Source organism: Phalacrocorax aristotelis, chromosome 24, assembly GCF_949628215.1.
Source record: "Phalacrocorax aristotelis chromosome 24, bGulAri2.1, whole genome shotgun sequence".
Taxonomy (NCBI): Eukaryota; Metazoa; Chordata; class Aves; order Suliformes; family Phalacrocoracidae; genus Phalacrocorax; species Phalacrocorax aristotelis.
The window spans coordinates 4699767-4727173 of NC_134299.1; the positions used below are offsets into that span (position 1 = coordinate 4699767).

Sequence of the window (27407 nt, forward strand, 5' to 3'; positions counted from 1 at the left end):
TCAAGATTAGTAACATGGTGTCCTCCCAAATCCTTTATATTTGAGTAGGCCACTGCCTTTGTGGGAGCTGCAAATCAAACACAGAACTTGCTAGACCTAAGCAATGCACAGCTTAGCCTAAAACTGGGCCCTATCCCTGCTCTCACACTTCATGACAGTGACCTAAGACAGCTTTGAGGATGTTGGTCTTCCCTACGCTGTACAACCAAGCCATGTTTTACTTGCGTATCTACACACACACGGCTGGAATTACAACGCAGATGGCACCACCTGAGCACCAGCCGCAATTTTCTCATGCACTCTTGCAGCAGGAGTAACGCATAATAATTTACCTAGTCCCAAAGGGAGAACCTAGCACCTTCAGACAGCTAACTTCTTCTCTAGCCTCCATTTTCTTTCTATTCCAAATGGAAAGCTCTAGTCCCACTTCACTTCGCACGCGCTATTTAGACATGGCTCTGTGTTACGCATATTTTTGCAATCCCTTCTCTCCCTGTCTTACTTTGGTTTTTTCCCACTTCCCTACAGACATGCTAGAATGTAACAGCTGCATTGTTACAAGTTTTTACATTTACCTATCATTTCAAACAACAAAAACACACCTTCATTCCAATGATTATTTAAAGAAAACCTGTAGTTCATTTTAAACTAAGAAAAAACCCATCATGAAATCTTACCACATTTATTGGCCTGCATGATCGCAGACGGTTGCAGGCTGCATTTCAGAAGTTATCTTCCACTTGCTACCAAGCTCTTAAGCATAGATGTTTTCTCCTAAAGAAGCCTTATAAAGCCCCCCTAAATAAGAACACTGCTGCCCAGAGTCCCAAGCTAGCTCAGACCACATGTGACCCTCCAGCAGAGCTTGGGAGAGCAGACTGCTCAGTCAAACTCCAAAGCAGTTGTACTTAACTGCTGTGGAAATGTCTGAGGATGACACACTAGACAATGAATTCCTCTGTGCACAGACATGTACAGCATAACTTCGTTATTATGTTTGCATTACATGTGTTAACTCAGATGTACTACACAGGATTATCCCCCATTCCTCAAACCTTCTTTAACTGGCTAAAATAGTGGAATAGAAGTAACTGTACAGAAGAGGGAGTCATCTGCTAGATGCTGCACTACTGATTAGTGGTAGAGCAAGAAAAAAGGATTTAGCTTCCAGTTTAGCTTCTATTCCCCACACTGTTCACCAAACCATGCCACCCCCAGACAGCAGTGCAGATTTGAAACTATTTCTTTTCTCTGAGGCCTAATCTGATTTAGTGACTGCTTTTAAAACCAAGTGAAGATAGCTTTATCGGGCTATGCCCCTTATTATTACCCCACTGAACTCCAGATTTCACTTGCAATTTTGCTACTCGCACACAGAGAGATGAAAAGGGAAGAGCTGACACTCAACAAGAAACTGCCAGACTGAACCCACAGGATGCTTCCACACAAACAGAATGCCTATTGCTGCGAGCAGGGGAGTTAGGAATAAAAGTTCTAGGCTTAGAGCAAGTTAGGAAAGCTTAGGACCCACTGACCACACAGATGACTTGTGATGCACATTTTACAGGTGGTTTTTAAAAATAACAACCCTGTTCTTTCTAGTAGTTCTACTTCCATTCATTTTACATCAACAGATCTCAAATCCCTACTGAAAGCATCAGAATCTTCATCTTGCATGAGAATGGGCAGCCTGCTCAAGGCAACAAAACGACAAATAAAGTCAGTGGTAGGACCTAGTCCCTTCATGGTCTTAATTCTGGGCTGCCTTACGTCATGCTGCTTCTCCAGCGGTCAGACAAGTTTCAGACCATTCAGACTTCAGATTGGACAGTTCCCAAATGCAGATTCATACCAAACACCAACACAGCCGAAAATAAGCTAGCAATGTTGTAGAAAAGGTCAAGATGGCGTATCTAAGACTTCTGCTTCTAGTCATGAAGCTGCCCCTTGCACCCACACAAACAGCCCAGTTTGCTGGAATTTCCAACTTTCGCCCCAACTGCAACTTGTAAGTACAAAATTGGGAGGCAAAACCATGGAGTAAAGGGACTGGAAGAACCCCATCACATCAAAGTTCCAAAATTATTTAGATTGACTCTGTGATTAAAAAAAGGAAATTATAGAATTTTATTCAAGCCAGCTTGACCATTCTGAATGCCAAAACAAAATGCACAAGAAATACTATGACAAATAACGCTTATTAGAATGCAGACAGGACATGCCAGACACATACAGACATAAAAACTGAATCCACAATCAATCCACTTCAGCATCAGCTCTCACTGGCCCCCTGTGCCAGCTGCTTTAGGGAGAAGAAATTCTTTAAACAGTTACTATAGAATAATCTGGGCAGGGGGAGGTTTCCTCCTGACTTTTCCTTATTTACTCTTCTCCTTCTGGATATCTTGATTGCATACTTCTTTTTGAAACAGCTCTGTCTTCTTATTTTTCCTTTTTGAATCTTGCTGAACTCCAGCACTTTGAGCCAGCGAGTTCCACAGGCTAGTTTTCTAAGCCTCCACAAAATACTCAAAATTTTTAATGTGCCGGTTCATTATTTAACAAACTGCTGCTCTCCCTATTTCTGTGATCCACTTAGAAAGTGACGAGCAAAACCTAGACCTGGATGAAGCTGCTGTTCCTCACAAAATTGCTCACAATCCCCACACAGGCAGTTTTTAATCCTGCCTAATATGTTGCACTTCTGCCTTTACACCTTCCTTCCTCCCCGTGTCCCTACAAAAATTTTGTATTTTTGTTAAAGAATATTGTTGAAGCTGCCAGGATGCACAAAGCTTTATCTGCCTTAGTAATCTAGTTGGCTCATATCCCTGGTGAATAGAAAATATTCCAGATACATACGTGGAATATTTGGTCACAATGAAAATTATACACAGAGAACTTAATTTTAAAAATAAACATCAACGGATTTCTCAAGGTAAGCCTAGGCAGACTAAAGCTAACCAGCTCTTAGGCTGGCATTTTTCTAAAGAATGACAAAACACAGACACCCCCGACTGGCAGACACTGACAGATAGCCATCAAGACAGACCCTCAGCCATCTCAAAGTACACACAATGCTTTGCCAATGTTTTTGTCAGAAAATGAGGATTTGTTTCCTACCTGTCAATGATCACGGGGTCAGACGGAGTCTCATTTCTGTTGCCACAACTTTTCTTCTCACAGCACCGACTAGAGAGAGAAAAAAAACAAACTGAAGAATTACTGGGACAGTTGGTAGCAAAGCAGCCAGCTAAGAGTCTTGTCTGCAGACCTTCAGGACTCAATATATGTCTAGAAGAGTGACTGAGAAAACTCCAGCTAGGCTTTCCAGAAGGGGGAAGAACTAAGGGAACCAGGTGCCCAAATCCCACTTGATTCCAGATGGAGTTTGGCACTTGGCCCCCTCATAGTCATCTTTGAAATTCCCAGCCAAAACTGAACCCCAATACGGTCACACTTTAGGCTAAGGCACTATTTATAAAGGCTTAATAAATGATTAACAGATGCCATAATGATATTACAGGCATGAGTATCATGTGTTATGTATGGTTAAAAGTCCATCAAAAGAAGGTGTTAGAACTGACTATAAGCAACCTACTGATTTATCTTCTAATAACTGATTTGTTGATTATGAAATATCTAGTAACCCCTAAGTTTCATATGCCCACAGAAAACTTCAACACTATAGTAGCACCAATGAAAAACCAGAAACTGGATATACTTAGATCCTACTAAAGATCTGAAGAGGTACTTTTTCAGGTTGGCATTTCATCTGCAAATCCCTTTGCTATTGTTTCAATGACGATAAGCCCTTAAGATTAAGCATGTATCTATACACATTTTATATTGCATGGCCACCAACATGATTGTATAGAAATTAGAACTCTCTGGTGAGCTCACAGCATAAAATAAATGTATTTATCTGACTTGGTAAGAAAACGCAAGATAATGGCGTCACCCTAAAGAGCTTGCAGGTAAGGTTTGTATTGCAGAATGATATCCTTGTTATGCCCTCGTCTATGCACGTGTGCATGCACACATACGCAAAGACAACTCTGCGCGTGCACGCACGGGTGTGTACATATAAACACAGGTGTATCAGGAGATGATACAGAAGAATACATCCTACACTCAGGCTATTTGACGTTCTTCACTCCCAGTGACTTAAACTTTCTTCAGGAAAGAAGAACAGAACCACTGCATTTCCTTTCTCATTTTTAATAACAATAAACAAACAAAAACAGAAAAAAATCAAGAGACAGGTAGTTATTTGATTTCCAGTGATATACTCACTGACATGGGTGATGCTCATTGCATATACACCAACCGAGTACCAAAAGTTTAATAGACTTTAAAAACAGTCCTTGCTCTGAAATTCTCAATTTTAAGATTTTGTAGCAACGTAGAAGTCTGTTAGGTTTAAGCTGTTTTGATGCTTAGATAGTTTCTCCCAACGAAAGGGAACATGGGAGGGAGAGGATGGAGGCATCCAAAACTTTAAGTAGACTATATCAGAAGTCCCATATGCCTCAGAAGTCGCCAGATCAGATTCTGCCTTAAGTTACACAAAAGCCTTTCCAAATTATGTTTTTCACATTCTGCTGAGGTTGTTCAATTTTATACACATGGAATCAAGAAATTGTTTAGGTTTTTGTACAGCTGGGTAATAGGTGCTGAATACATTTGCAAAATTCTCAAGTCAGTCTGAATCCCGCAGTCTTCCAACTGGGGAGCAATTCCAAGCAGAGGAAGTTAAAAAAATGAAATGAGATGCTTGAATTCACTGAAGGCAGTATAAAATATGAAAGAGTAGCTTTTTTTTCTTGAAATGTCTAATATTCAATTATAAATACCTAAAGTAAGTGTTTAAACAAAAAACCTCTTTCAGATACGAACACTTTCAAATACATGTGCTTTCTCCTTAAGTTACAGTGTGTGCCAGCAACTTCCCATTTGCAAGTTGAAATTGCCCAGCAAGATGAGACACAACTAGCAGATCTGTTTGAATAGCAGCTCTAACTGTTTCAACATTTCTACGTTCCCTTTGCCTCAAACCTGCACTTATTCATCGATGCTAGTCCTTTTAAAATAAAAGGATACACTAAATATTTAAAAATCCCTGGGGCAGACCCTCTAGCTGCTGTAAATTGTCATAGCTCCATCGACTTCAGTGAAGCTATGGTAATTCACACTAGCTAAGAATATCCCTCTCCCTCCTTCTCCCAACTTTGTTTTAAGTGCATCTTTTATGCATTTCACTGCCTAATGATTGTTTATAAAGTATTGCATATTTTTGTACTAAACGCCAAGATGTGAGATATTTTCTAAAGGAAAAAAAATAAACCCCCCCCAAAAAAAGCAGAAAACCCTCACTCAGAAGAATATAAATTAGGCATGTACTTCTGACACGTCCAATATAACAATGCATTGGAAACAACACCAGGAATAATCGCCTTGCTGGTTTACATGCGCGATAATAAAACAACAAAAAGAACTAAATTTTTTAAATAGTTATGTAGCGGTTTGTTGTTGGGGGATTTTGTGGTTTGGTTTTTCAGGCCTTTTGGTTTTGTTTTTGGGTTTTTTTTCCTTCATCTAGCTGAAACAGCCGTCATTTCCTCTCTTTGCAATAATACCAAATGAGATATCCTGTACTCGTGGAGCTTATGCAGATGGTCGTAATATTTCTGACTGCACTACACCACAGTAACGACCAAGCAGAATACCCTGGCAGTACCTCCACTACATCTCAGCAGCTTGTATACTCTTCCCAGCGAGGTTGCCATTTCTTGGCATAGTCAGTGTTTTCGAATGAGTTACACGAGATTGGAGTACAACGTGGCTGGGTTTGGAAAGAAGCACATCTTGGTTTATTTTAGTTTGTACAATTATCACACTTAGGAACTTCACCTTTGTAATACTTCCAAATTTTCATTCTAAAACTGTGGCTTACAGCTAAAGTACTCCTAATGTTTTACAAATATCTACTTTCTTTTCACACTCGGGTAACAGATTTTTGTTAGAGTGCTAGACTTTTTTTCCCTTTGACCATAATACTTTTAGACCCCAAACATATATGAAAAATGTCTTGATTAGGGAACGACTAGCTCACACATAAATCAGAGTACTTTTAAAGTCTGAGAATGTTTCAGCCCAGCATTTTAGCAAAAATACATCTCGAATCTTTAAAACTCTGTTCTCAAGTATTTCATCACAGTATCCAAGCACTAACACTTTCACTGGGTTTGTTTTACAAGTGCCATCTGTAACAGAACTGACTTGTTCCAATTTAAGTCAATGGCAAAAAATCCCAAACTCTGGTGGTCCAGGATCAAGCCTACAATATTTTCTTAAAGCAAATTATCGGCATGACTTCACTGATATTTACGCTTCTGCTACAATGTTGTGCTAGGAACAAACCTTTAGAGATGTTTATTTGCTTAAAACAAGAATATCGAGGCCTAAGACTTGTATTTTCTACACCTTTTCTTGTTATACTTTCCCCTCTAACAAGGTCTACATGGGAAAAAGAATGGTTTACATTATGAACAGTCATAAAAAGACTTAAACACAGAAACCAAAAACTACCACAGACAACACCAGACCTACAAACTGAGTACTCCAGAAGGCTCATGTCAAAGGCAAACTTTCATCCTTTCCCTCCTCACACTTGACTAAAATGGTTTTAAAATTCAGCCCTCAACTACCCTCCCCTCACCCCCACCAAAAAAAAAAAAAAAAAATCTGTCTCTAATTTCAAACTCAAATAAGCTCACAGCATGGTGGCCTTTGTTTTGTTTTCTTCTCCCCAACTCCTCCCTGCAATTGCATAACAAAAGTGTCTAAATTCACACCATCTGGCCGATAAAGACACAGGCCCCAGTGGCCGCCTGGCCCAGCTGATTAGAGCTCCTGTCTAGTCTGAGCCTTGTGGCGAAAGTCACAGCTGTGGGGCTTGCTTGCACTCAATACAACTCTGTTATTAGCCAGCTGTAGGCCCTGAGACTACTTCTGTTCAAATTATACCACCTTTTAACCCTCTGAGCATTGAGGGCATAGGGGGTTGCTGGCAGCAGCATAACAACTAGTTTCCTCTTAGTCGATAATTGGAAGAAAAAGAAGAGGAGGAAAAAAAAAAGTTATTTCAGGAGAGGAGACTGTTTACCTTGATTTCCAACCGTTGCAGGGAAAGACTGTGTATTTAAGATAGACCCACCTAATAGGAACAGTTCCCATTAGGCTGTAATAACCCAAATGAAAAATTTCAGATCTGCAAATAAATAAATAGAGCCCCTCACTGAAAGCACTAATTATTGAGAGTTGAGAGTTTACCTTTCAATTGGTATGACAGATTGTTGTAGCCGTATCAATATTTAGACAACTTTCCTGCTAAGCACGCATCTGTCACTAACTGAGCGGAAGATGGGGAGTTTCGGATGCACTTGTCTCTATACAGCAAGAATATCTGCGTGCATGATTACATACAAAAAAAAGGAAGCCAAAAACAAAACAAAAAAAAGCCTACCGTCAACTAGCGAGGATTGGAAGAAGAGGAGCAGAAAGACAGGCAGACCCTTCTTTTTAAAAACAGTAGGCATCAATTTGGACAGCAGAGTGGGTACAGTGCATTAAATTTTTATATAGTGTTACTAATGCAAACTAAACTAGGGGCTTTAAAAATTGATGCTGCCACTTAAGCAGCACACAATGAGGAAGATTTGATTATTGTACTTAAAAGAAATAAAATAAAATGTCAAGTTTAACTAGAGTTGGATCCATTCCCTTGGCATTATTCAAAGTGATATGCGTAATGCCTCTTCAGAATACGCAGCATCCTGTTCAGAGATACTTTAGGAAAACACGACATTTAAAATCAAATGTCTTGATTAGGTATCAAGGTTACAGAACGCTTTTGCTTTCGTTCGCTAATCTGTGATTTACATGGAAAGGACGTCCCCGAGTTGTAATTCTTCCATGCCTAATCTATCAAACAGGAGAGTTCACTATGATCGGAACAATGGTTTATGTTTGTAGAACACAACCTTTAACCAAGCACGGAATATGTTTATAGGCATCAGTGGAGACCAGGTATATAAAAGCTGAACAGAGCATTTGATACTAGACAGGCATGGAGAGGAAGCGGAGGGAAAAGCCAAATCAATTTTATTTTAAAGAAGAACATTTGGATTGGAAGGTGGTGGTGTTTGCTGAACTATTTGAACTTCTAAGATAGAACTGCACTCTGTACAGGAAGAGTGGAGGAAGACGAAGTATGCTAACTGTTGTTCTGTTACCACTAACCAGGGTATGTAACTGCGTAGCAATTCAAAGATCTTCCTTCTCTAATGTTCACCTTATTACAGGGAAGACTCCCAACGATGTGGAGAGCATTTATATTTTAATACCTACACAAGTTCTGGATGTGCCAGAAAGTAACATACACACCTTTGATCTTTGCCACTACATCTACAGGTCCTCATAAAGCACACTGTATGCATCCCTCATACACGAGATATGCTGTGTTTGTGATATATGTACATATGTAAACATTGGTCAGAAATAACAATGCTCATTTTCTTAATTAATGAGAGCAAAACACTATACATTTACTTTTTAAATGTAACAAAAATCAAGTAATGGAATAGTTGACATAATTGCTAAGTACTGAAACTGAGACTTTCCCTTGATAAGAAATTTGTCCAAATAAACTGCTCTTACTTCAGTATTAGCTTAAAAGGCTACTTTAAAAAAAAAATCAAGTAGCAAACTGCAACATTAAAAGCAGCAACATTCAGTCCAACAGCTTAACCCCCTCCCACTGATACAATAAATCACAAACTGTGTTTAATAAAGGGCAAGATTGGTTTTGCCTTTCATTTTATGAAAGAACATTCTATGCACAATTTAACACATTTTAATATAAGAACATTGACTGTTTGCATTGTTATAGGTGTTGAAAAAAATTTAATTACATGAGAACAGGAAAAGTAATAAGTTACCATGGAAGCGCGATGTACATACATAAGGTACATGTAACTTCAGACTTACACAAATGTTATTAAAAACATCCTCAACTCACTTTACCCTCTAATTTAGAACTCTGCATGCTAAAAATAGTGTCTTTTTTAATTAAGAGGTGGAAGTCCTATAAATATTGCTTACACAGTACAGGGAAAAAAAAAGGATTTGTGTTTTGGTTTGAGGGGTTTCTTTTTCGGTTGGGGTAGAACTAAGCAAAATTAAAGAACATTAATGATGATAATTTAATTAAGAAAATTAAAATATTTCACCAGAGAAAGTTACAAATTTTTTACCTGAAAACTAAAAGGCATTCCTTGTGTAAATTAAACTGCTCATTCTCAAAAGGTGAAGGGGAATTTTGTAAGAAATAAGCATATGAAAAGTATTGATTTACACAACACATACAAAGGCCTAGTTTAAAAAAAATAATAATGCAGCTCAGACTGTGGACCTGGGTTTGCTAAATTTCTTGCAGTAACAAACAAAAAAAACCCACACCCCAATAATTTGTATTGAACCCAAATCAAGTATTATTCACAGGAAAAAAAAAGTCTTCCTACACAAAGGATCTCTCTGACTCAACAACATCAAAAAAAAAAAACAAAACAAACAAAAAAACCAAACTCTTCCTATCCACCACTTCATCAGAAAGGCCATTCTGGAATCTATGGAAACAAACTTAAACAATACGCCGTTAATAAAGTCATCTTACCTGCACATGACCTCGTGGGTAAGCAAAACTCTGCACATTTCAGGATTCTTGTTCTGTCCTTCGTAAGTTATGGGCTACAGAAATTAAGAAAAGGGGTAAGGCAGGAGCATCAGGGGGTTACTTATTTGTCATAATATTCAGATCTGAGGTGAAGGCTTCTTACCATTGCTCACCATTGCTTGCAAATAAATACCTTCCCCCAAAGCCTTTATGAGCAGGGAAAGCAGCTTATACATAAATATTGATAAAAAGTGGATAAAAACCTACAATCCATAGAGGAAGAAAGAGACTTAAAAGCATTACTTTTCAATTGCTCTCAAAAATAAGGTCTGCAATAGAGGTGGACAAGAGACAAAAATGAACCAGAGAAGAAAAAACATGCAGGGCAATGTTAAAAAAAGTAGGCTGAGGTGGGACAGGATAACATGGCACATATTAGCTGTGCTCACCTGCTTAGTGACTGAATCGATGAGTCTAACGTACAGATCCTGTTCAGTCCTGACACCTAGAGCGAGAGGGGAGAGTAATAAATGAAGCTGTTACATGCATCTTTCCCTAAACATGGGAACAAAAACATTCCGTTTCATCTAGTGCCTTATTAAACACCCTCAGAAAGACCATTTAGTTTTTTCTCTAGTGTGCTTCCCAAGCCCATCCACACCAGGTGAACCCCAGATCCCATCCCTATGCCGCAGGGGCACCGTGCAAGGGTATTTCTGTGCATTTTAGAAATTGGAGCGACAGCACCTACACACCTCGCCTCACTGTACAGCCGACAGCAGGTGACTGGAGAGGGGACTCACCATTGCTATAGAGGAGCTGGAGTTTGTAATGTGTGCCGTTGTTCGTCTTTTCATTGCCTTGCTCCTGAAAGAGACAATTAAAAAAATAAAAATTCTTCCAGAACTTACACATGGCACATTTAAAATGCAAAAGCTGATAATCATGATGGAAGTGACAACAAAGTTCATTAAAATTCTGAGAGGTGAATCCACTGATTGGGATATATTAACCTTCCAAATGACCCAGGACAAACTACAAAATACTGCTGACATCTTTTCCTGTAGGAGTTCAAGAACTTCTTTTCCTCTCTCATTTGCTATTACACTCTCAACTTTTTCAAGGCAATACACTGAGGCAAATTTGTGCATTTCAAGTCAGTTAATATAAAGCAGATTGATAGTGGTAAAGCTCACTGGGTTTTGAGTCATTAATGTTATTTATTTCCTGACGGTTGTGTTACAGGGATGTTTCCTGCATTTTTTTTTACTGTAATTTCCTAGAAGATAATTATTTCAGAGCATCCTTCATAATGAAAAAAATCTTGTCCATGGCTAAGGAAATAATTGTAAAAACAAATGTGAAGTGGTCAACACATCGATTTAAAATCCAAAAGCAAGTGCTTTTCAGGTCCTGCCATTGACTTTGGAGTCTTAAGAAAGACATATAAACGTGCTCAACAGATAATATGACATATGACAGGTCAGACTCTGCTTCTGTCAGGATAATAATAAAACTTGGCAGATCTGGTAGGCACCAAAAAAAACCAACCCCCAACCACAAAAACAAACCACGAAACCAAAAAAGCACGCATTTGTCCCCCATAAAATTTTTTATTCTATTTTTAGTGGGCGTATGAAATTCCCATTGTAGTCCTGATACAGCAGAGGCTTGCGAGCCTTTTTAACTACAGCAGCGCACAGAGGGCAACAGCTCTACCGAAGCACCTGAACCAAGAGCTGGTTGTATTTTGTCAGGGACAACAGGTATTTAAAGTTAGCAACTCAACGGCGGAGAAGAAAAGATCAAATTTGGAGAGGGAAAGAGGAAGAAGAAAGATAACAAGCCTTACTTTATCATTTTCTACAAAGTCCACAAAAGCTGTCCTCTCTATTTCCACGGGCTGCCCCTGTCTGTCGTAGAGAGCCAGAACAAAGTGAAAGAAATTGGATTTCCTCAAGTTGGAGGGTGGCTGTTTTTCAAAGTGAGCTCTGGACAAAGCTACTCCGCTGTGGAGGAAACACACGGGATAGGGTGTGGGGGGAGAGACAAAGACATTACCAGGTTGCGCAGCAGTAACAGCAAAACAACAACGGAACAGGCACAACGCATCGAGAGGAGAGCCTCGGCGGGAGGGAGCCGCACGGCGTTAGGAGCAGCCCCTTGCCATCGCCGGCCCCGGCCTCGGCTCCGCTCCCGGCGGGGCGGGCTGGGCCGGGCCGGGCCGGGCCCCCGCCCGGGGCAGGGGGCGACGCCGCGGTTCGGAGCTGTCTCTGTGACCCCCGAGTCGGCCTGGCCCCGGCGTCTGTATAGCTCTGCTCCCAGGACAAGGGCAGTCTACAGCCGCCGGGCGTGAAGGGATCGGTTATTGACACGCAGCAAGCATTTGACTCCCTCCTCTACCTATTTTCTTCTTGCCTGGCGCGTTTCGGGAGCTCAACGCGCAGGGTGGGAAATAGGTGTAACACAACAGAGTCCGGGAGCGCTACCTGTACATCCCCGCACCGCTCGCTTTTCCTGCGGGAGAAGGCAAGCGACCCTAAAACGTTTCCTACAAGCGGACTGTCAGCTTGGGGCACCTATGTATTAGGTAAAAGAAAACTAGTTTCAAGTAGAACATCCACTTGCCTCGGCAGCAAAATTTGCCAGCGTAGTCTTTAGTCACTGACCTATTTGAACCTATGCCTGCGTCTTCAATTTCTGGTTTAAATTGCAAGAATTTAGACTCAGGTTAATCAGCCCTTGCCCGAATCTTGTTCCCGACTGCAGAAAATGCAGTGACGTTTCCCACGCATTTCCCGGCTTGGAACGATTCAAGCGCTTTTGCGTATCCACAAAAAGTGCAGCTACGTTTCTTAGGGAAATCAGCTGTGGCTCCCTCTCCCTAACGCCCATTTATATCCGCTCCAGAGAAACTGGGTGCACATGAGCACCTCCGTATTACCCCATAGACAGATTAAGTCTATCTGCCAGGCAAGTTCGGAGTCGGAACAGCGTGGGTTTTCAGTCCCCAAAATAACTCCGCTGCACCGGCCAAACTATTCGACTCTTTCGGAGAACTACAGATGTTTCCCTGCGTTTTCCATTGCCAAACAGGTACAGCGTGATCTCACCGCATCCGCCACAACTGCGCCTAGCTGGGGGCTTCCTCTTACTCTGCGTGTAAGAACTGGGATTTCTGGGTTTGTTACGGACCTCTGGGACAAAAAAAACAACAAACCACCTGGCGATGCCACCGCCTGGCCCGGTGCGACCGCATCTCTGCCGCTCCCGCGGGTTAGAGGCTTCTTAGGAGCCCTTTCCTTTTACTTTCGGTTTTCCCAGGAACAAACCTCTCCCCACCCCCCATCGTATTTATTAAACCGTCTATCGACATTCATAAAACTCTGATAACTCCTCCCATAGTGCTTGGAAAACCTTGCTCACGGATCAGGCCGTGAGTGGGGGCATGGAGGTACTTGCTTCTGTAACGTCCCTGTTCCTTGTGAAGTCCCATCTGCTGTTACACGCCCTTCACCTATCTTGTCTGTGTATTAAATAAAACCCAACTTATTCCCGGGACCAAGTTAACGTTTCCCTTCCCCGACGCTACTACACTTTTCTTTTTCCTTTTTTAAAAAAAAGAAAAAAGGTATCCAGAGAGCAAGGAGGAAAAAAAAAATACCTAAAAGGGTTTTTCATCGTCTAACGGGAAAAGACTAGAATAACGGTCCTGTGCCGACCTGAGGGAGAGGAAATAAAAGGGACGAAGCTGAGCCACCCGGACAAGCCAAACCCGGCCGGGCAAGCCCCCAGGCCGGTGCGTGCCGCAGAGGGCGGGCCGGTGGTGCGGGGCTGTGCGGGGCAGCGCGGAGCCGGGGCTCGGGGCTGCGGCGGTCCCGAACTGCCGGCCCCGCTTCCCCCCCCGCCAGCCCCCGGCTCCCCCGAAACCGCGCTTTGCTCGCCGGTTTCAGCCGGCCGGCAGCCTTCAACCCGCGGGTCGAGGTTCCGCCAGTGCCGGCGGTAGCCACAGAGCCACTGGAATTGAGTGAAACAAGGTGGGCCGGGGAGAGGGGCACACGGCCCATCTACATTTAAGTTGATTCTAACTTGGCTGCCTCGCCCAGAAAGTGGGAAGGAGTAGTCTGTATCGCTAAGTACAGCCAACCCGCCCCCCCACACACACACCTCCCCTGTGCAGAAAAAGGATGATCCCATCTCTCTGTCATCTGGACCCCGCACTGGATTTTAGGGCTCTCGATGCCCTCCGATTGGGGAGCGCTTGTTCCCAGCTCTAGCTGTACAGCCTGGAATTTTCACTGACCAGAGGAGACCGGGAGGAGGGAGGGGGACAGAAGGCAAGAAAATAAATTTAATAACAAATACAAACAACAACAGGGAGTCAAGAAAAGGCTTGCTTAGAAAGGGAAAAAATAAAAAGTGGGGAAAAAGCACGGGAGAAATAGTCACGGTTACCTTTGTGCTGCTACGTTTGCATCCACAACCCCAACGTTTCTGACCCAGGACCTGACGGAATCCATTTCAGAACCTAGAGATTTATCTTTCAGAATTGGTCCTCTTCCTAAAGTATCTTGAATCCCAAACATTTAAAAAGTCTATTCCAACTAGCAACAGTTTCCTTTTGGGGGATAAGGGAGGAGAAAAGAAGAAAAAGAAAAAAAAAAAAAAAGACGCAGCCTTTGAACTTGACACACACAAATCCCAGGAAAGTGGAGAAGTTCAGCTTTAAGACCAACTTCTTCTGCTTTTAAATGCTACGTGCTTTTAATGCCTTCAAATAGGGGAAAAAAAGTTTTTCCTCTTGCAAAGCAAAAGTTATGCTGATTCAGTCTTGCCTGGTATCATCATCCTTCAAACGCAGGAGAGGAAACTGCATCCAGAAACTGATCGCTGTTAACAAGGATCACCTGTTTCTCAACAGACGTGGGGAGAAGGATTGATTGCTGCCTAATCCAGGAGGAAAAAGACAAAAAAAAAAAAAAAAAAAAAGAAGCGGGATAAGTTGCAAAAGAAGGGAAGAAATGGAGCTAAGGAGAGCCTGGTTACACACGACGGCGGGGAAGAGCCGGTCCTTCCCAGCCCGGTCACCATGAATGGGTTACAGCCACGGGAGCGAACATACCGGGAAGGGGGCGGAGCCTGCTCCCAAATAAGGGGCTGTATTTGCATAGCTTCACCCGATTGGAGGGCTGCGGGCAGGCCCGCCACCGCCCTGCCCTCGCCGCGGGGCGGGGGAGGTGCGGCCGGAGTTGGCCGGCGGGAGGCAGGCCCGGCCCAGCAAGGCTTGGCCCAGCAAGGCCCGGCTCGGACCCGCTGCAGCGGCAGCCCGAGCCGGCCAGCTCCGGATGTAGTGTCACAGCCAGCGCCGCACCACACGGGCCCGCCGCCTAACCACCGAACTGCGCTGAAAGCGGCGATCGCCGTGCATCAGTTCCGTACCGTGGCAATAAAGCAATCGCACAGGTAGTTGGCTGGTCGGCTTTCAGGCGCGGTATTTAAGAAAAAAATAAAAAGGTGCCCAGAAGGAACGAACTGGGTGGCGGTGGCAATGCCTGCGGGGGCTCTGGGTGCAGGGGCTGCCTGCACGAGCAAGAGTGAGAGAGACAGACTGCAGCGCGCCCAGAAGACCCTGAAGTTCCCACTACATGCGAGTTGCCAGGTCTAGCCTTAAAACTTTTTATAACATCCTACGTAGCCAAAATTTCCCATTAAAGGAAGTTGGAGCTCTCCCCAGCCCAGCCTGCTGTGAACCGGGACGATACCTGCGGCTGTATTGAATTAAAAAAAAAACAAAACACCACTTTGCCTGGGTGATATTTTCCTCCCGCCCCTTTTGTATTCCGATCCGTGTATAGATCTGCCGCTGAAATCTATATAACACCAACGCGAAAACAGATTTCAGGACAATGAATGCAAATCTGTGCTCAGAGACCATCTGCCAGATGAGGGAATCAGATGTTCGGTAGTTAAAGGGACAGCGCAAGGATTTCCTTGACTCATTATGTGCAGCTCCTCTCTTTAACCTGCTTTATTTTTTTTTTTAACGGGATAGAAATACAATTTCCATTTCAGCATAAATCCTAACTCCTTCCATCCACGTTCAGCTGCATTTCAAAAATACACCTTTCTATTAAATGTTAGATTATTTTCATGGAGTTTCATACAGTTCTTTCTCCCAAAAAAAGCAAATTAAAATATTCCCATAAAACTTTCATTAAAATGTATCCTTAATTCAGGCACGACTGAGGGCAAAGCCAGGACTCCGAATTCTGTCTCCGTAAGTGACAGGCACAGTATTAGATGAACTAATACATCTCCCACAATCTTTGTTCGAGGAAATTCACCACGCTCACCCACCACCCCAAATTGATAAATATGCAGCAAGTGCTTTTGCCAGCTTCGCAAAAGGCGAGCCTGGCGTTCTTTTAACATTAAAGAAAAGCACCAGCAGTTCGATGGCGTTATAGAGTGGAGGCCAACCTTTCAAAAGATGATCCCAGCAGCTTTTAAGATACAATTTCTCAATCTAAAAACAAGCCGATCCAGCCAAACAGGGTAAGATATACAAACAAAAAAAAAGTGAGAAAACGAGAACATACAATGTAAATGTACGGGCGACGGTAAGGCATATCAGGGTAGTGGTTTGTTGTTTTCTTCTTCCTTTTTTGACCATTTCGCAATAGGCGTGGGTACATTTCCTCGAATAAAAGCCCTCTCTTTGTACTAAGATAATTTTTGGCAATGCCACTCTGACCGTTTCTGCGTTTATTCTTAAACCTGGGGCAGGGACGGAAGGGGAAGGGGCGGAATTCCCGCTTGATCTAACCTTGGCCGATGTATTCATAGGGAGAAAACGTTTCCTAATAACCCAGGTCCCTCGCTCCTAGTGACAAAGCCGAGCCTGTCCCTGCAACGCGTTCGAGGGAGCCCGCTCGGCTCCAGCCCAGATGCTTCCCCCGTTCCAGCCTCGTCGCTCAAAGCCCGGAGCGCGGCGGGGCCGTGCCGGCCCTGGGAACAATAGGGGCTCGTGTGCCGCGGCCCCCGGAGAGCCCGGCTTTTCGGGATTCATGGCGGGTCAGAGGGCAGCGGCGCGGGTCACCGGAGACGCACTTTCTTCGCCCCAAACAGCTGCCACCGGAATTTTGCACTTCGGGGACAAATGACGGGAGCCTTCCCGTCTTGCCCCAGCGGGGGCCGCTGGCCGTGGGGCGCCCTCCGGGATGGGGGGGTGGGGGGTTTTGCTGGGGAAGCGCCGGCGGCGGCTCAGCCCCGCGCCTCGGCCGCCGCCGGGAGGGGAAGCGCTTGCAGGGGAGAGCCTTCTCCCCCCAAGCTACACTGCAGAGGAGGGGAGTTCTTAAATACTTCTGAAATTAGAAACTCCTCATCTAGACTCCCCAGTTCGAGCACTCGGCTTAAATGCAAGTTTGGTAAAAGCCCACCTCTCAGACTCTTCTGATGTAAATTCACCGAGTAAAAGCAGCCTTTACACTAGCGCAACCGCCGCTTAATTTGGCTTTGCGCTTCGGAAGTTCCCGCGGTTCGGCTAAGGGTCGGTTCCGCCGGCGGGCCAGGGGCACCCCGGAACGCCAGGAGGGGAGAAGCCCTGCGAGAGCTGGCGCGGACACGGCGGGGAGGGGGGGAAGCCTCGGCAGCGCGTCCTCCCCCGCACTTGCGCCCAGTTCCGATTACGATTTAGAGGCATAGATCGGAGTACGCCTAAGGCTCGGGAGAAGGTTTCTCCAAGCCAAGCGGCGCTGGGAACGAAGCCGGGTCTAAAGCAGGAGCGGCCGCCGCGCACGGTACGAGCGCGGCGCGGAGCCGCCCCGGGGCGGGGAGAGGCGTCGGGCCGGGCCCCCCAGCGCCTCCCGGGCCAGCGGCCGGGGCTCCCGCCCGCACCAGCGCCACTCCGCAACTTTCCCCCAGCGCCGCGACGCGCCGCTTTCATCCTCCTGAATCGCCCGGAGCGATTTTCTTCCGCGTACTAAAAAAGAAAGGGGGGGGAAGCAAGTGGCTCGGCGAGCGCTGGTGGTTTCCTTCTGGAGGAAGGGCTGCTCCCCTCCAGACTGCCACACTTGCTTCCACATGCCGGGGCCAAAATGACAGGTGAGGCAGTTTTGACGTGGTGGAGCGAGATGCTCGTCTCTGTTAGCGGGTTTGAACAGCGCCGTTTCACGCACCCGAGACAACTTTCCCGGCTCGACGCATCTCAAACTCCCAGCAGGAAGAACCGTATATATTGAAGGTAATACTACGCCTAAAGACGACACCTAGAATGAAGCATTTCAATTTTTGATCATATTAATTTGTGAGAATTCACCATCCTTCAGGTGTCTCAAGGGAATGAATCGTAGGCTAAAATTATCAGCGTCAGAACAGAGAAGGATAACTTCTTCCCCTCTTTATCCAACAATCTCACTGGAATGTTCATGTCTCTGGTACACCTGTGCCAGAAAAATAAATGTGCCTGTTATAATTGTTTCTTTAAGCTGCTAACAGCTTAGTTTTAAGTCATTCGCAAATGATTCGCGTTCAAGCACATATTGATCACATCTTTGGCAATCAAACGGTATTCAACAAGCAAAGACGTCGCCGAAAATAACTTTCAAAAGCCTAACGTGATTATAAACAAAGTATCTACTAGCACGGGATGCCCTGCAACAGAAACGGGGCTGCGCGGAACAGGCACAGGCTGGGTTCTGAGCTGCTGTGAGAAGGGTACGGAGGAGGGCTGCCAGAGCACCACGCACTGACTGGATCAGGAGACTACTCCTGATTTCCAAGACCCTCGATTTAACTGAAATAAGAACGTACATAACCTGGGGGGTGGGGGGGAAGCCTCTTCAAACGTTTTGAGTAAGAGAGGTTTAGAGCAGTTCAGGTGGATGCAACTAAATCGTGAAAGCAAATCAAGCTCTTAACTGTGAGTGGAAAATGCAAACCAAGGACTTAAGCACTGAAGTGCTTTTGGTTCTATTTATTACAAGCCCGGTTTTGTATCATCAGCCTACAGGTTCTCTCAGAAGAGAACTCCCCCATTTGATTGCTGGAAAAACTTTAACCCCCAAGTATGAAATAATTGATCCCCTCCACACCCCCGCCCCTCCCGTGCCATTAGCAAATAACCAGAGCCATGGTTTTATAGCTGTAAGCCCATGAGCTGTACCTGGTCTCTCCCTCTTTCTCTCCCCCTTCCCACTTGCATCATAAAGGCACTATTTACCGGAGGCAAAGCTGCGCGCTGATCAGCGCTCACAAAGTGTGCAAGTTCAGAGATTCTACTGATCACACTTACGAGCAGCGAACAAAGGAACGCTTTCAAACGTACAATGCACAAGCAAACATTTAATAACTTCTTCTCCACCTCATCTTTCCCAAAAGAGAGAAAATACTGTATCTACCAGATCCTCTTTTGAGTCTCCCGTTCATTCCAATAAGTAGGTGCTTTTTTCACTAGAACAGAAAAACACATCTGCTAGGTTTTATATCCAACTTATTTTTTTTAAAGATACTTTTACTGCCTTTTGCCTAGCGTGGTTTTTGGAACACGTTAGCAAATAATATTTTACCATCGGGAGTGTATGTTCCATTTTATTTTATAATGCAGATTTGAGAAGTCTTAGTGCTGAAGTTTGTTTTTCTAACCACATGGAGGTTTGAAGCAACAAGCGCATTCAGGAAAAATACTTTAAGTGGGTGTATATTTGTGCTGGGATCCTCTCTCTCATTTTGCAGTTTATGGAAAGCAATCAAGGTCAGCTTTTCACTATGTCTTTGTATATTAACTAAAATATTCACCAGGAAGAAGAGAAGTTTAGGTTACGATAGCCTTTCTATTTCCAGGTACATACTTATGACCCAACTCCAGCCATCAGAGTCTCCACAAGCAACTGGATAAATACAGACATATTAGAGAGTAGAATTAAATTCATTAACTATGAACCAAATAAAAAGTGGTCCCCACCATTACAAACATTCTTATGTTTGTACTTAACCTATATTAGTCACTCGAGTGGCCCTACAAGAATTACTTGACAATACCCACATGCTTAACCTCATGCTTAAACATCTGTACAGGGAGGGCCTCATTTTTGTTTCTTGACTAACTCAAGGCAGCTCTGTCTTAAACATGTGTCTATAACTACATGAATAGTCACTCTGAAGTGATGCCACAGGGATGCTTGGTCTGCTTAAAGCTCAGCCGACCTTAAGCATCTTGCTAGATAAAAACTTGATTTTTCAAGTGTTTAATTATAAGAATTATCAACACCTTAAGTTTCGTTAGTGTTTTTGGGTAGCACAGCCTAACATGTAAATTTAGACACTCTCACGTTACAGTAATACAAAACTGATACAAACTAGTATTGTAGCAGGAATACACAAATTGCATTTAATTCCAAGTTGGCCAGTTTTGCCTCCGATTAATAAAGGGGGGCACATATCTAAGGCATATCTTGTTGCAGTGTTTTGATTGGCTGAAAGAACAGCCTCCAGCTAGGGCTAGCTCCTGGAAAGGCTTCGGCTTCCAAAGTTCTGTCATTTTCCAGGCATATACATATATATGCACATCCCAGAGTCTTCTCAAATAAATATTTGGTTTTTATAGGGAAAGTATACTGATCTTCGTCCTTACAGAGCTCAGGTAAGTGAGTAAGTAGAGCCACCTCAGGCTCTCCACTAACCTTTTGCTGTCAGGATAAATCCAGAACTTCACCATGTACAAAACCACAGAAAGTTACAGGGTTTGGTTCAAAGCCTAGTACGTTGTTGGAAACACCATGACTTCAACAGGGTTTGGATCAGACCAATTTCATGTTATTGAGGGGTCATTATAAGCTCAATAATAGCATTTGGTTTTCTTATTTTAAGATGTTTTTTCTAGCTAAGTTTCAGTGTTCATAAAGCTTTCAAGGTACTTACAGAGACAAACTCACCTAATCCACACGGTATTATTGTTTGACAGGCTGAGAAGCTGAGACACCAAGAAAGTCACAGTACACAGAAAGAGGGTCCAATGGGCTCATCACCTACAAGACCACCTTTCCCTTCCGGACCATTTTTCCAATACACGGGAGACCGTAACAATTCAAAGAGTACCCAGATCACGTAACAGACTCACACTAAGAACCTAGGTTAGTATGGGCTCAGGGAAGACTATGGAGGCAGCCTACTTTATGCTGCTCAAGGACGTGGCTATATTGCTGATGCAGGCTATTTTCAACCTAGAGTTTCAGAATTGGTTTGCACTAATTTATGTAAGTGGCATTGAGCTCCGCGGTTTAAAAATAAAAAAAGGTTATATTATTAGAGGCTGCATCACAGGCTTCTTCAAGGAAGAACTAGCTTTAACCAACCCTGTATAACATAGAGGCTCACTTATCAAGATTCTGTATCCCTGACTGGAGTTTATTAGTGCAACCATAACACAAATAATTAGGATTAGGAAAATATCTCTTGGGGATGGTCAATAATCAAAACATCTGCCTCCTGCAAAGTTTCCTGTGCCTTCTTTTAAAGCATCTGGTGTTGGAAGCTAAGATATAATACACAAGAAGCCTAATCTAATCTGACTATTCCTACGTTCTTTCCATAAGGGAAGAAAGAGGAAGTTAAAAGCTCAGTATATCATAATTAGAGCTTTGCAACCTTGAAGAGACACTTCTGCTCTTCTCTGAAGTATATTTAATAACCTGAAGAAAGTGGGGGTTTGTTTTTTTTATTTGGTGGAACAGAACAATTAACACACTTAACTTCAGGTAAGCCAACTGGACTTGTACCTCATTTCAAAAGTTGCCAAATTACACCACCAGGCTCTGGTCCTGCAAACATTTGCACTTGTAATACAAGCAGTGAAGCTGACAGCATGTAACACCAAGTGCTCTTGACACATCTTTCCAAGGTCAGGGTCCTATAACTAGTAAAATTCTGAGCTTTTGTTTTTGAGAGTTTAAGACATTAGGATCTAGTTTAGTCTAGTGAGAAATCTATGCAGGGTTTTATGCCTTCTGTGATATTTAATTATAGCTTACCATTTGCACTGTTTCTTTCATCACCGATTTAAGTATTCATAGGCAGGCTAAACATCAGTGCTTTGAAACTTACACAGGCCTAAATGGTTCTGCTACTTAAAAGGATTTGATCACCCTGGTTGTACAGCATCACATTTCCATCAGCAGTATCAGTTAGCTAGGGAAATGTAATATATTTTACTAAATAACCTGATACTATTAAAGTATTTTCAGAGCATTGTTACTATATTTTTTAAATAAAAAAGTTGTACTATGTGCCCCCCAACCCAGCTAAGCTACTACAACAGAAATAGAAAGAAAAAAAACCCAGTTTGCTAGCTTTGTGCCTCTGACAGAGTTGCATATTTAGTAGGTTTTACAGTAAACCTGTATATAACAATCTTAGATGTGGCTACTCAAGCACATTTTCCATAACCAGAGACTAGAAGCAGCAAAGCTGGAACCTGAGGACAGAGAAGGAAATCTGTACATACCTGTAGAAGAGGATGGCCCCAAGACTGACTGGCAGTATTCTGCCTGGGCAAGCAGTGAAGCCTTTTCTTATAGTGTTCAGGAGAAACATCCAAACTCCATTAATATACAGCACAAGAAGTAGATCTCTTTCTACATGCTTTAGGATTCAAGTCAGTTCAATTTAAGAAATCAAGCTAAGGGCACCAAATTAGAACTAGCTGATAACAGACGAACACAGAAGTCAGATTAGACTCATGCTGGTGAAGGCCTGTTAACACAAAAAGGCACCTTTATGATGCCCAGCCAGAGCCATGAGATACAAACCATGAGATATTTTAAATCGTAGCAAGAGCTACAGTAAGCCATTGTATCAGCTCAGGTATGTTTCTTTTTAATTGTATTTCTCCTGTAGATGAAGAATTGCCACATTAGCTGTGATTCATCAGAAGGTGCCTGTGTTTGGGATGGTCCTTTTATGATAGGCAGCACTAGCTTTATAGATTCATTGTGTACCAGTTGACTAATATGGGGTGGGGGATGAAGGGGAGTGGAAGAAAACCATTTCTCCATGTGCACCCTCCCCTTTAGCTACTGGCTAAAGACAAGGAAAAAAAAAAAGCCTTTGCTGATTCTAAGTCCACAGGATGCCCATGACAACCGAACAGATGAGCGGGTTCAGAGGGTTTCAGAACACCACCCTGCACAGACACAGCTTTGTGGTCCACACGCATTCTTTGGCTTTAGGGAAGGAAAACACCCTCTGTTGTTTTCAAAAGCATGTGTTCAGAACATCTGAAGACTAGAATATGTTGAAGCATATGGCATATAGTTTCATTTCTTCCATTCATAATCTGCAGCAAGATCAGTTCTAGTAAGAACAAGCTCCAGCTTTCATTTGAGAACACTTCCATAGCCATGTCCTTCTAGCAAGCCTGCTTAAGGATCACCTCGATGCAAGTAAATATCAGAAAAGTAGTAAGTCACCACTGCTATGGATGGGCTGAACAATTTGCTTCCAGCAAGTACATACCCAACATCTTTAAGACTTCCCAGCTGCTTGCTACCTCCACTTGTCATCTCACGTTGGAAGTACAACCACCACATGATGGTGCTATCAACCTACTTTGTGCTTGTGTACATGCTAGTAATTAAGGTCTAATCCAGGCGAGATAAAGCTACCACACTGCTCACAAAGCCAAGAGGAGAAAATATTACTTCAACTCTGAACACTTAAGACTGCAGAGTATAACTATGAAAGCAAGTGGCTGTCCTTCAGTTACTTAAGACTTGCTATCTATTTACTTTCCCCTCCTCTACAGTCCCCCACATGGTCAAAGCATGTTCCAAGTACCCATGGGACAGAGGGAAAGAGAACAACATCAGGAGCGACAGCATCCTCAAATACGAGCCCTGCCTTACACTTAGCCAAGAACCTGGAAAGGACCCGATGCCCTACAGGATTGTGTCCCAACGGCTGCAAGATTCAAGACTCTCTTGAACCTCTGACATATAGTGGTCCAGGCTGTCACTTAACAGAAAGTCTTCCAGAGGAGGCCTATCACTAGCTTTTGCCCCAAGCTGTGTGCAGACACCCTTACACCCAGGATTTGCTGTGCTGACCTTGACTTGACTGCACTGAGCGCACTGGGCAGGGGCCAGGTAACCAGAACACACACTGTGTGGAAGGCCAAAATGCAAAGCAGCACAGCGTGTACAGCCTCCAGAGGGGAAAGCCATTTTACAAGATGGTTTATGGCATCTTATTTTTCCCCATGTAGAATATGAATAATGTTAATGGTGACAGAGCCTACAGGCAATAAAAGGCCTTTGCAGGTATCAAACAGCTTCAAACTTTGCTTTGGCTCTCTGCCAGCTGCTGCAGTCAGCCAGCACTTCCTACTTAAGGCTAGGACCAGTGTCCATTAAGCAATTACACTGCCTTACTGGTTTCCAGTGGAAAACAGATAGAAAACCTATTATATTTTGATTAAAAAAACCCAAAAACTACACACGAAAATGTGAAAGGAGGAAATTTGTGTTTCATGCATACCTGCCACTGGTTCACATATGTATCTCTAATGGATAAGGAAATTCTTATTATTCTCATATTCGGCTGCAGGGGCTCAACACACAAACATAAGTTGGGAAGCCAGACAATGAAAAATCTCTACTTTTATTATCAACCCTCGTTCAAACAGCATGTGAAGGCTCAAGCCAAGAGTCCAGGGCTCCCCTGTGCTAAGCTGTTCACAGCAATTTGTAATGGAGTTCCAAAGAGAACTTGAGTGTGGCAAGAAATAAGACTACAAGATTAAATAAGAAACAAACAAGAATTTTTCTGGCCATTATTAGTCTTGCATAGCATGCAACTTAAGCACATTTGGCCAAGTGGTAAGGACCTACATTTCAAAGCAAAAAAAACCACATTCCACTGTTTCCAGTGCTATTCAATTTTTTAATCAGGCAGGGTAATCAGCATACAACACCACCCATTAAGCAAAATACTTTGTATAAACTAATAAGTCATCTGAATAAACACTTCTCATTTCCCATCCCAAATCATAAAAGAATCAAGTTTTCTTCAGTGATTAGTCCAGTTTGGAAGAGAGCTTTTTGAAGAACTGATCGAGTTAATGTCTTCATGTCTTTCCTTAAGTTTTCATTTCTTTATTCCCCCTCCCCCCCAGTTTTTGTTGACCACTGCAAGCTAGTTTCCATAAAAGTACAATTCAGCAATAGTTAAATGGGTTGTTTCTTCATTATTCACACAAAAGTTAACAAAACCCATTTCAACAAATACCCAAGCATGACACACACTTAGCCAACATCCCCACAAATTTTCCTTAGAGTGAGGTTAGCACGTATACCAAATGCCTTCAGTCAAAAAGTATCAAGAAGCCCTACAAAGCAGGTGGTTTGATGTGCTTTTCATTTGTTTCTTTCTCCATTTTAATACAAGCACCAAGGCAAGTTTCTCAGCACCTACATTAGGTGAACGGTGCCGTATCATTCCTGTTCAGTAAGAGGGGAAGTTGGAGCGTGTGGAAGTCAAAGTTGCAGCAGGTCAGCTGTAGAGATGGGATTGGATCTCAGGAGCTCCTGGATTCTGGGACAATGCTATCCATGACTGTGAAAGTATTGCCCCAAGGCTCAATTACTGGCACATTTGCCACATACTCTGCAAAACAATAACAATTAAGTAGCAAGCCATCAACAGCCAAGACACAAACATCTGTTTTAAGGAACACACTGTGGGCTGGGAACAAGAAAACCTTTGCCTTTCCACCAAGTATTGGTTAAATGAGCCAAGTACGTTCACTTGTATTTACTGTATTATCTAAAAATTTGTACGCTCTAACATGTATACAGTATACATGAACATATGTTCATTTTTAACATATATAAAATTATATGTGCTTAGCTTGCCACTAGAGGTGAAACTTCAGATATTGATAAAATGTTAGAGTTCTACTCAACAGCTGGGAAGTTTCCACTTCCACACTTTTTGTAAAGTAGGGAATAGAGTTTAAAAGTCTTAATAGTTAACAGAACTGCTGTTCTACACCTGGCCTTATTATTTGGTAAAATAGGAGCTAAATACTCGATCATCTGACATGTTCTAACACCTGCACTGATTCCCTGTCCCCCATTATATTAGGTACATTTGTTGTTCATAAGTACAACAGATAGAGAATTAGGGAAGTGGATGAGCTGCAAAAGTTTTGCCATCAGTTTCAGCAATAGTGAAGCTGCACTTGGTGTGTGCCCTGACAGCACACGCCAGCCTTACGCTTTGTCATAGTAGATCCCCAAGCATAAGACCAAATTACTCTTGTGTTGTACAGGCAGGTCCAGAAAGAAAGTCCGTGTATCCAAGAGTTCAGAATCTGCATGCAAGTCGAGACATACAGATCAGAGGAAATAAAAAAGCATATTCATGTATGCTAAATGTAAAAGCAGCAGTTAGTACAAAAGCAGTTGTTACTGACCAGTCGACAGATGCCAAAGATTTAAAAACCACAATTTATTATTTAATCCACATAACACAATTTAAAGCTCTTCAAACAAAGCAGATGAATTCTGACCTGCATTTTCCCCCTGCTCTCCTATGAAGCTCATCTTCTGATCAAGACAATTGTTAGAAAAGGGGAAAAAGATTACCAATCTTGTTTTAAACTTTCCAAAGTCTTTGGCAGGCAACTTTCTCCTTAGACACTGATAGATGATCTAGAAGGAAGGGTGTGTGCGGGGAGGGAGAGAGTTGAACTGAGCCTACACCACTGTCAGGGTAAAGGTGATGGTAAACAGGATGATAAGACAGCAGCTCTGATAGCACTGCAAAAAGGCCCTTAAAGAGACCATGGAAAGATCTTGGAAGAGGAGGACCAATGAAGGAATAGAAGGAGACGGTGTAGTTGAACCGATGACCTAAACTGATCCCACTAGTAGCACTTTCAGCAAGCTGGGAGGAAGCATGGGGAGCATGGCAGCTGTCAGCATGCCCACAGAGGAGGAGATCCCAGTTGTACAGCAGAAGCCTTGACAGTCCAGGGAGAAGGACAAAAGCCAGATCTTTAAAATTCTGTTAAGGTGGGAGTATGGAGACTCACTCATGGTTCAAGTCCACAGGTGAAAGAATAGGGCTCAGCACGATCTCAAAATGGGCTGCCCACTGGTGCACATCTCCACTGAGCCCCTGTCATTCAACACATTTGTACAAGTTTATTAACAACAATTAAGAGAAAGACCTTTTGGTGCTGTACCTCTTAGTTTTGCAAAGATTACAAAAGTACTTTAAATACTCAAAAAGAGACAGGGTGCTAGTGAGTTAGGCACTACATGCACATGCCATGCCTGCAGAGGCTGCACAGTAAATAAGAGAAGGTAGAATGGTATATTCCCAATTTATGTGGCAGGAACAGAGGTCCACCACAGTTGAGCCACTTGCCTGAAATCACACAGGAAGCCAGGAACTCAACCCTACTCTCCCAATTCCCAGAGCACAACTACATTCAGTCCTTTGTAGGACAGGTAAATGATACTCAAATTGCTTAATAACTAGGGTTGGGGGAAGCAGGAGACGAAAAGTGTTCTAAAACAGAAAATAAAAGTCCCTCCCATCAAGAAGTGTATTTTACACTCCTAACTGTGCAACAGATTAAAATATTAAACACGTTACTTCCTTTCCCAAA

The 27407-nt window shown here is 43.1% G+C and overlaps 1 protein-coding gene across 1 annotated transcript in view; it reads right to left on the bottom strand.

Annotated features, from left to right (window-relative positions):
- Positions 1-14800, bottom strand: part of EBF2 (EBF transcription factor 2) — a 144640-nt gene extending 129840 nt beyond the window's left edge. The window contains exons 1-6 of the mRNA XM_075117514.1: positions 14192-14800; positions 11589-11745; positions 10540-10603; positions 10186-10241; positions 9737-9810; positions 3124-3192 (exon numbers count right to left, since the gene is read on the bottom strand). Of these exons, the coding sequence (XP_074973615.1) occupies positions 3124-3192; positions 9737-9810; positions 10186-10241; positions 10540-10603; positions 11589-11745; positions 14192-14322 (551 nt within the window). The 5' untranslated portion in view covers positions 14323-14800. The remainder of the gene's footprint in view (positions 1-3123; positions 3193-9736; positions 9811-10185; positions 10242-10539; positions 10604-11588; positions 11746-14191) is intronic.
- Between the last annotated feature and the right edge of the window lie 12607 nt (positions 14801-27407).